Source organism: Wasmannia auropunctata, unplaced genomic scaffold, assembly GCF_000956235.1.
Source record: "Wasmannia auropunctata unplaced genomic scaffold, wasmannia.A_1.0 LD335634.1, whole genome shotgun sequence".
Classification (NCBI taxonomy): Eukaryota; Metazoa; Arthropoda; class Insecta; order Hymenoptera; family Formicidae; genus Wasmannia; species Wasmannia auropunctata.
Window position 1 is genome coordinate 251,858 of NW_012027256.1, and position 10,161 is coordinate 262,018.

The 10,161-nt window shown below is 37.5% G+C and overlaps 2 protein-coding genes across 6 annotated transcripts in view; both read left to right on the plus strand.

Moving 5' to 3' along the window:
* The window catches only part of LOC105456529 (tetraspanin-13), a 6,432-nt gene extending 654 nt beyond the window's left edge, over positions 1 to 5,778 (plus strand). Inside the window, exons 2-7 of one of the 5 annotated variants that reach the window (XM_011700636.1) lie at positions 430 to 597; positions 1,190 to 1,288; positions 1,374 to 1,478; positions 1,570 to 1,704; positions 1,988 to 2,115; positions 2,359 to 2,451. In XM_011700636.1, the coding sequence (XP_011698938.1) occupies positions 430 to 597; positions 1,190 to 1,288; positions 1,374 to 1,478; positions 1,570 to 1,704; positions 1,988 to 2,062 (582 nt within the window). In that variant the 3' untranslated portion in view covers positions 2,063 to 2,115; positions 2,359 to 2,451. Of the gene's footprint in view, positions 1 to 102; positions 329 to 429; positions 598 to 1,189; positions 1,289 to 1,373; positions 1,485 to 1,569; positions 1,705 to 1,987; positions 2,116 to 2,358 lie in introns of those variants that run through there. The other 4 variants (XM_011700634.1, XM_011700635.1, XM_011700633.1 and 1 more) reach the window with 4 other exon arrangements.
* Positions 5,779 to 6,625: 847 nt separating this feature from the next.
* LOC105456532 (cyclin-dependent kinase 2-like) lies at positions 6,626 to 9,988 on the plus strand. Its single transcript, XM_011700640.1, has 5 exons — positions 6,626 to 6,754; positions 8,368 to 8,563; positions 8,641 to 8,913; positions 9,253 to 9,456; positions 9,548 to 9,988. Exons 1-5 carry the CDS (start codon positions 6,639 to 6,641, stop codon positions 9,677 to 9,679), a joined length of 921 nt encoding a protein of 306 aa, XP_011698942.1. The 5' UTR covers positions 6,626 to 6,638; the 3' UTR covers positions 9,680 to 9,988.
* Positions 9,989 to 10,161: the final 173 nt, after the last annotated feature.

Below are 10,161 nucleotides of genomic sequence, written 5' to 3' on the forward strand. Positions count from 1 at the left end.
CGCGCCCTTCTCCTCCGTTCCCGTGCCTTTTCCCCGGGATTGCGACACGATGCGCGATGACGAGGAAAGAGAGAGAGAGAGAGAGAGGGAAGACGAACGTAATCTTATTAGCGCTCATTGACGTTTCACTTCATCGGATAATTGCGTAAAGAATTATCGCGAATCTCGCCGCGCTCGTGAAACCGCTCGGAATTCCGCTCGCCGAGCATTTTATTCCTGGCACCATCGCGCACGTAAGAGGGATTAATCGCCGCGAACGTGGGCTGACAATTGGCGCCCGGATTATGCGCAAGTCTTAATGTATCAGCCTCGGATCACACCACCTGACGTCTGTCGTAAACAGAGAGCCAATTTCGTATCGGCGCCTCGCAGGAGACGCCTGCGATGGACAGTCCGTATTTTAATTACCCTTTCTTTTCTCTCTTGCAGGTTGTTGCCTTTATATTAATAGGAGTCGCTGTATATGGAAGGGCGTCCGCCTTAGTTACGAATCTCCCCATTATAGGCGGTATCCTAGCATGCGGGGTGATCCTGTTCCTCATTTCTATACTGGGCCTGATCGGTGCGGTTAAACACCATCAGGTTTTATTGTTCTTTGTATCCTTTTCTGCAAGAGCAGTTTCGACAGTTAAGTTTCATGAACAAGAATCAGTAATCTGATTTGACTCTACCATTGTCGTAAATCTGATTGGTGAGCATTTATTATATTATAGAGTATATTGTTTGTTAGATAGCTTCCGCAAGAGCAGTTTTGATGTTAATTGTAAGTTTCATAAACAAGAATCAGTATTTTGATTTGACTTTTTCATTGCGATTGTCGTAAGTCTGATTTGTGAGCATTTGTTATATTATAGAATATATTGTTTGTTAGATAGCTTCCGCAAGAGCAGTTTCGATGTTAATTGTAAGTTTCATGAACAAGAATCAGTATTCTGATTTGACTTTTCCATTGCGATTGTTATAAATCTGATTTGTGAAGAGAACATTTATTATATAATATATTTTTTGTTAGATAATGAAATTTTTTACTATTTTACATCTGCATCTTATTACATTACATTAATAATGTCAATAATGTTATTAATGTTTAATATATTTTAGAGTCTTTTACTCTTATTAAATATCTCGATACAAAATGATATATTCTCGATAAAAGAAATGGGTATACTTCCTTAATTGAATTTTACAGTACATGCTTATTTTGTTCCTTTTGTTCCTGATTCAATTCAGCATTGCCTGCGCCTGCCTTGCTGTGAACACCAAACAGCAAGAACAACTCGCAGAACAGGTAAATTTTTTTTCCGTTCAGAAGGCATGGCGATTGTATATTATTTGTAGGACAGATAATTATGACTTGATAATTGTGTGCATAGGGTTGGAGACGTGTTGGACCTGACTTAAGAGCGAAAGTTCAGACTACCTTTAACTGCTGTGGATTTAATGACACCACTACTGACCAATCGGGTATATCTTGCGATGTCAGTGTAAGTTGCAGCAAAAAAAAAAAAAGAAAAAACATATGACATCCGCAATGATAATGCATTGTCAAATAACTGAAATCTTTTACAGAAAATTTGTTGTCCATCCATCGATGTCGGTCAATCTTGTCCACCTTGTCCAACGTGTATGCACAAACTGCAGTCCACCATTGACTATGCGTTCAAATTATGTGGCAGTATAGGATTATTCTTTAGCTTTACGGAGGTAAGATTTCGCAAACGACTCGTTTCATTTGTCATATATTGCACAAAATTGTACAGGATACGAAGTTAAATATTGCACAGATTTATTTAATATATATATTATACATTTTAATATATATTTAATATATATTAAGATTTGTTTAACATATATTTAATATACATTTAACATATATTTAAAAGTTTATCTATATATATAACTAAAAGTGCACTATATCCACATTGTGTTTCACTGATTATGATGAAAGTATCATTTTGCTAATGCTAACACGTGTGCCCGATTACAGTTTGTTGGTGTATGGTTGACCGTGAGGTACAGGAACCAGAAAGATCCACGAGCTAATCCTAGTGCTTTCCTCTAGTCTAACACCATCGCCATGTCCTCTGTCACTTCATACGATCCTCCTAACAGATGGTGGGTGGCTTCACATGTCGGTTGTGGTCTTTTGATCTTTTTTTTTTCCAGCATTACCGGGTTCAGATATCCATTCGCTAATGTTCATTCGTAATGTTCTAAAAAAAAAAAAAAAAAAGTAAATTATGTGCAGTACGTAGCATGCGGCAATTTATACGATAGCAATGTCTATAACGTTTGTACTTTTCCCATTGCTCTTCTTTGCCGGGTCCCTCAGAATCTTATGAATTTAAACCTTTTCAGGTGATTGCAGCTTTCTTGGCAAGGCGTTACCGTAATCAATTAGATCCACAGGAAAAAGCTGCAAGAGCCATTTTTCCGCAGCAGAATTATTTATATTAGTTCGACGATATATCCGAAAAAGAATTATTTAATAATCTTTCTTTTAATTTGTATTATACGTATTTCATGAGACTTTTGCGACACGAGGAGGACAAACTGAAATTAATTTTATTTTTGATTGCCCGGATATGTCATATCAACATACTTTCCAACGGCTACAATTCAATCATTTTCTTTGAATGCACTAATTCTTTTAATTATGTGTAATGCTCAATAGAGAAATTAATACATTTTTTTAACTGGGCAGTCGTAGGTTTTAGAATGAGTTAGATAAATAACTGAAATGTGTGCTCTAGTCATAAACTTGGGACACTCATAACAAGCCTCAATGCGCCTTGTAGTCTAGTGACAGAAAACATCATGTAGGTATAAATTTCTATTAAATTTCGTTGCGTTATTTCCTTCGACAATTCGACGGTAACGAAAGTTGGCGATGAAAATCTAGCACATTGTCATAACATTGTGTTGTTTAGTACCACAGTTCGGATACCATTCTAAAGAATATTAGAACGACGTAAAAAAAAAAAACAGTGCAACACGCATATTAATTTTTTTTTAAATATTTTTTCATGAGAGAATGTAGTTTATCATGGTAGAAGCATAGATAATCATTCATCGATCTTGGCAATCATATTTTTCTCCCGTATATAAATGAATCGTGTTAGATGTATGCATATATACATAAGTATATATTATAATTATATTCAATGATATCTAGAAATTTATATCTTCCCGAGTAAAGATTCTGTCATATCACCTTTGAGTACTTTTAGATAACTTTATAATATATTTACGTCTGCGACGAGATTGTTTTTTTTTATATGTTAAAATATTCTACAGAGCGTTATGATATATATGAACTTCTGTTATTATTAGGAAATTGTAATCAAAATAATCCGAAGAAATCGTAATGTAAACTTTTACATTAACGAATCCATATCTAGTTTGGATGAAACTTGGCTTACCCTCGGGCAGCTTGCTTACGATATCGCATACGTGTTATACCAAATATTAAGAAACTACATATATACTTAAAATGTATAACCAATCGAGTAATATTTATCCTATGGTAATACCGTAATCAGCGACTATGTGAAATCTATCGTATTTCAAGTTTCATCCGCCAAGAGTATCCGACGCGAGAGTGCTTTGCTTGAAATTAAATTCTACGCTAATTGTGCACTCTAAGAAAACTTACGCATAATCTGAATATATAAGATGTCCTAGACAGCCTGGTGGGAAGTTATTGAAGAACTTTATAATAGTCTCGCTTTCTTGCATAATGCAGACTTCTTAATGGATCCTCGCAGGCTTTTAAGCTTTTGCGGTCGTAAGAGAGAAGGGGGGGGGGAGGCAAAGGGAGAGAGTATTTAAATCGTCTTGTCGAATGTTACTGGACTTACGATCGCACCTCGGATTCAATTATAGTGGAAATTGTATTCTATTCGTGAAAACACTATTTGACTGATACCTCTCTCGTGAGATAATGCCCTTCCAGGTTCTTTCTCGGACGATCTGCGTAATATAAGTATAAAACTTTACGAGAGACACACGTGTTGTGAATTCAATGTTCATGGAAATATTGTACATCGTGCCCTATTCTAGATATTAGAGAATAATAGCATATTTTCTATCCGAATCCCGTCGCGTGAGACGTAGATGGAACGAATCTCGCCATAATTACGTTTTCGCGAGTCTCCCCGCCTGGAAAAAGCAGCTGTTCTAAGATATACCAGATTATAAGATATCGCGTCTTCACGGTTCAATAACGAATCGAGCTCGTTGCTTTATCCATGTATTGTTTAAATTATAATAATACAATTAATCGAGAACCGAACGAGATCCATGAGAATTCGTTATTGAACGACAAAATCGTAGTTTGACGTTGCACGTTTGAAGAGTTTTTCCCCCGATATTTGGAGGACGTCGCTCTGACGAATAAAACGGCGTTTGCAATAAGACTTTAAGAAAATTTACCAATCAGTGGATTATTTATCTTGAGAGAAGATTAATCGATTGTGAACAATTTTCTTAAATCTTAAATCTCTAATTGCAGACGCCGCTTAATCCAGTATCGTTTTTTAACGAACAGCTCGAGTTCGCACAAATTCACAGAGTTTTATGCCGATCACGTCTCACGAATGGTAGAGAGCAACTCGCGGGATGTATATCTTCCGACGTAAGCGTACGAGATGAAGAATCACGTAAACATTCCAATTTTCATCTCGCTTCTTTCCTCCGGCTTTGGTAAAAAAAAAAAAAGTGCATATATTTCGCATGTCCGCGAAATAGAGGCCACGTGCGAGGATATATACGGTAGCGTCATTCCTACATACATATTTTTACCTAAGAAAAAAAAATACGTATCGTAATCATTCTACTCGTGATTAGACTTAACTGCTGTACGTATGTCCTGAGAGAGCTGAGAACAGTCGAAGAAATGCGTATGGGAGTGGATTCACACGCATCTCTGCGTTTAACTGCGCGGTGAAAACGACGTAAGCGCAGCGCGCGCCCGATTATATTATCCGTAATGCGGCGTACAATGAAACTTATAAAGACTTAAGATTTAAGAAAATTGATTCCTGATCACAGTCGATTATTCATCTCGCGTGAGAGAAGTAATCGATTGTGACTGATCAATTTTCTTAAGTCTTAGTGTCTCATTGCAGACACGGCGCTTAATGTAACGTGCGTGCTTGAGGGAATCTTTCGAAATCAAAAAAGATCTGATGCTTGGCGCGCGGGAGGATCCGAGTGTTTTTCGACAATCTTAGGTGACGGAAATCCCATTGTATTGTATACACGTTAGAGATCATGTTCGAATTATATTCGATTTATCTCCTCACAATCCGAATGTCCTGATTCAACAGGTCCGTTCTTTGTAACCGCGTTACAAATCACACTTTCTCGAGTTAAAATAATGAAAGAAAAAAAAAAGGAGACGTACATAATTGAGCGGCGAAAGGTAGAAAGTGTGGAAAAACCCGACTACAAGGAGCGACCTTTATAATATACATATATCTACCCCGGAGAATTCGCGACGTCGTCTAATTCGGTGATTCGAGACGAATTGGATCCCGACGATGCTATGTTTAATTCCGATACTCGCGCATTCCGACGGATGGCAAACAATCTCGAATACATGTTAAGCACGAGGATTTAAAGGATTTTAGTTTGTGTGATATAGAGAAGCGTATATATATATATATGCTATTGCACGAAGAAATATCAAGGGCTGAACGATTGCGAACGATAGAGTTGCCAATTGTTAGAGCTCGCGTGTAGCGATAGCGATAAATAAATAGATGAAGGTTCGGATATGTTATTTATTTAATATCAGGGAAAGATCCTCAATACAGTTAGGATCGAGAAAGATTTTTCTTATCGTCTAGAAAAAAAAAAATATCGAATTCACAAAAGAGAGACAGCGCCGATCCTTTTCCGAAGCGATCGACTGCAAGTATATTTTTTTCAGTGATCATATCCTTTTAATCGAGATCCATTGAAAGATATTGTTAAAAATCGAATAGAACTATTTGAATTTCTCTTATATTTTAGAGCATCGCAAAGTGAAGTTTTAATCAAAATAAAATAAATATAGAATCTTCATTTTTTGCGATCGATTTTTCTTTTCACGATGAATCAATGAGCGCTCGATGAGGATTGTTTACATTTTTTTTGCGACGCGACACCGCGCGCGCGCGCGAGACCGAAGGGAGTTCGTTCACCCCCCGGTTGCGATTATTTAACGCGGGTCGACGACCATCGATCTCGCCGTCAGCGACGGCGAGTCCATCGATTCCCGGTATCGATTCCTCTCACCATCCCCCTCTAGAAAGGTAAAAAATAAAAATGGCCACTTTGGGCGCGCACATTTGGCGGCCACGGAGAGCTGAGAGTGCACGTAGCTCCGCACTCCAGTTCCACACGGCGCGCACAGTGTTGATAAACAGGCGGTGCCGGCGATAGAGCGTCAGGCAGGCTGAGATCCGCACACCTGATCCGTTCCGGCGCGTCGGCGACACTCAGGGCGAAACGGAGCAACGACGGCGTCAACCGTGGAAAAGGTGAGGGAAGGCGCGGCGACGGCGGCGACGGCCCTTGCCGAGGAGCGGCGTCCTCCCCGGGTGGTTCACGGTGGCGGCGGCGACGACGACGAGCGCGGGAACGTTGAGGTTATGGACAACTTCGTGAAAATCGAGAAGATAGGGGAGGGAACGTACGGGGTGGTCTACAAGGCCCGGGACAAGCTGACCGGGAAGCTGGTGGCGCTCAAGAAAATCCGTCTAGAAACGTACGTGTGGCTCCGTAAATTTACTACGAAATATAAACAAGTCGCTTCTCTCTCTCTCTCTCTCTCTCTCTCTCTCTCTCCTCCCTTTCCTCTCTCTCTTTCACTCGTTCAGAATGTCATCCTGTATACGCAGGACCAGGGTGATCTTGATTCTCGGATGAGGATGCCAGAGTCAGGCAGGATCTTGTTTTTAAAGATTGTGTGTGTTTCATGTACAATAATTTTGTTATCAGAAACTCGGCAGAATCTGGATGAGAGCAGATGATATAAATAGAAAATCATTTGTTTGATCAGTTGCCAATTGTTCTTCAAAATTATACTGTACTCCCTTATCTTACCCTTATCTTTTATCGTTCTTGTTAAGATAATAGGAACTATACTAAAAAGGAAAAGTACTTTTTCCCCCCTTTTCTTTCTCCTATTTCTTTTACATACTTAATCATACACAATCAATATATTAATGTTATACTAACTTTTTTTAGTTTAACTAATTGTGCTTTTTCAATGGAAAATACACATATATGTACATATATTTAAAAAAAATGTTTTTAAATCGTTTATATGTAGATTTGTATAACATGATTATTAATCTTTTATTAATCTAGCTTGGAACATAATTTCCACATTGTCATTACTACATTATTATTACTCTTTTTTTTTATTTTTGATACAGTATTATTTATTAAAATATTCTACATTCTTCACTTACAAATATATATCTGTGTAAAAGCACTAATTGAAACTAGGCGCAAGAATATATATTTGAATTATTTTTACAAGTAATTATAATATTTGCCAATTTTCTTTAACAATTTTACCATGCGTTTTTCGTGCAAATAAATTTTATTATTGATTTTATTGGCTACCTTGTAGAGGTGAAGAATCATAAGAATAATTTAGTAACATATATTAGATATTTAATGGTGTATATATAAATTTAATAGCCTCTAAATCGAATGTTTAAATTAAGATTGCGCGCTGTTGATTCATCCGCGACCTTACAAAATTAATTTGAAATTAATTCGGCCCTTATCCATATGTGCTAAAAAAAAATGATAAAATTTGCAGAACTGCAATATAACTGCAGCTGGGCTTTTGCTTGTGCACTGCTAACACACTGCTAACAATCTGCATATTGGGGTCAGCTGAATCTGCGGGGGCCACGTTACACTAATTTTCGTAGCACCACATTATTCAGCTTGTCCCATTGTGCCATGCTCGCCTGGTTTTTGATTTAATATATTTTTTTTATTTAATACACTGTAATCATTAATTTAATAAGACACGTTCCGTGAGGATTATTTTTGAGAAAAAAACCTTGGGTATATGCATATGTGTATCCTCTGCAATTATAGCATTTTCATCGAAGATAACATTTTCCCTTGGGTATACAGAAATTAACAGAATTGCTTTTATATTATATTATTAGATTTGTCTTCCCCCACTGAATGCAACAATTGACGTTTTAAGTATTATAAGAGATTTATAAGTAAACTTTTCAAGCGGAAAGTTTTGTTATAAGAGGGAGAGTGAAACTTTCCTGTAAGAGTATTTTTTTAATGTATTTAATCACTCAGTTTTGCTTAAACTAAAATAGTGCTGCTTTAAATCAGGGAAAAAGAAGGTGTCCCGTCTACCGCCATTAGGGAGATATCGTTATTAAAAGACCTCGCACATCCAAACATCATACAGTTGTTCGACGTCGTGGACGGCAACAATCATCTGTACCTCGTGTTCGAATTTCTGCAGCAGGATCTGAAAAAGCTGTTAGATTCCGTTAAGGGCGGTCTAGAACCAGCTCTCGTTAAGGTAATGTCGGATAAGCTAGTTGTGGATTTCGTCGCGTGGATCTTTTAAAAATAACCCGGGGCGGGTTTGTGTTGCAGAGCTACCTGTCCCAATTGCTGAAAGCGATCTCCTTTTGCCACCTCCGTTGCATATTGCACCGAGACTTAAAGCCGCAGAATCTGTTGATAGACCGTGAGGGCCATATAAAGCTGGCCGACTTCGGACTGGCCAGAATGATCGGCGTGCCCGTTCGCACTTACACGCACGAGGTCGTCACCCTCTGGTATCGCGCCCCGGAGGTGCTCCTAGGAACTAAATTGTACACCTGTGCGCTGGACATATGGAGCCTCGGTTGTATATTCGCCGAAATGGTATGTGAAAATTGCACGAAAGTTATCCGAGAGTGATCTCTTGTAGCGTTTTCGGATGGAACGGCCGATTTGCTCGCTCCGATTAATAACGTCAAATTTTGCTAAACACAGATATGAAAATAGTTTTTTGTTGAATCATCAAAATAATTTGTTGGAATGTTAAAACTGATAAATATTTTGTTATAAAACGTTTTGATATTCTCGCAATTATTTTGACTTTTGCATAAAATTATTTTGATTATTGAACAAAGATTATTTTCAGATCTGAATTCAGCAAAATTGTTCTTGTTCCGTGCGGTGTCGGGGTGAAAAACCTGCAAAGTAATGCGATCTTTATAGGCGACCAGGAGAGCTCTATTTCCCGGCGACTCCGAGATAGATCAATTGTTTAGAATATTTCGCATGCTCGGCACGCCGGACGAAACGATCTGGCCGGGGGTGTCGCAGCTGCCAGACTTCACGTCTAGATTCCCAAGATGGGAAGCGGCTAACATAGACGACGTTTTACCCACTTTCGACAACGATGCCAAAGATTTAATTTCAGTAAGGGAAAACCCAGCGTGTCCACCTCGCGAGAGCGCGCGCGTTTTTTTTTATACACATGTATTTATTTTTATTTTTATTTTTTTTTAAGGAAATGCTGACGTACGATCCTAATCAGAGGATTACGGCAAGAGTGGGATTAAATCATCCTTATTTCGCTGGGGTCAAATTAGTTCCACCTCCACTGCCAAAAAAAAACTTGTGTACATTTATGGCCGATTGAATCACTGTATTTTTATAGACTTTTACATGAAACTTAAATGCGCAATATTTTTGGAGAGAATTTTAAACTGCGAGTGTGTGTTCAAAAGTATGTTAGATTCTAAATATAGATATATATATATATATATTTTTACTATAAATCTCACACATATATATATGTATATATTAATTTTTGATTTATCAGTATTATCTTCCATGCCCTCCTTCTCATCCATTCTCCACTTATTGCACAATGACATATTTCAATTATATTTTTTTAATTTTAATTGTATATATTGCGTATATATTTTTTATTTATATATATTTTTGAAAATTGTGCGTAATATTAGGAATTAAGAGATATAAATAATTAATGCATAAAGCTATTAAATGATATCGTTGGTTGATATTTCATAAATCTGTTTTCGACTTCTATTATTAATCTTCCGCACGCGAAAGATACAGAGTTGGAAATTATGTGATTTAATTGGAAAAATAGGACTT

Excerpts from the sequence above, each read along its gene's own strand:
- LOC105456532 (XM_011700640.1), top strand. The coding sequence starts at position 6,639 with ATGGACAACTTCGTGAAAATCGAGAAGATAGGGGAGGGAACGTACGGG. Across the intron at positions 8,564-8,640 it reads TAGAACCAGCTCTCGTTAAG|AGCTACCTGTCCCAATTGCT; the intron begins GTAATGTCGGAT and ends TTTGTGTTGCAG. Across the intron at positions 9,457-9,547 it reads ATGCCAAAGATTTAATTTCA|GAAATGCTGACGTACGATCC; the intron begins GTAAGGGAAAAC and ends TTTTTTTTTAAG.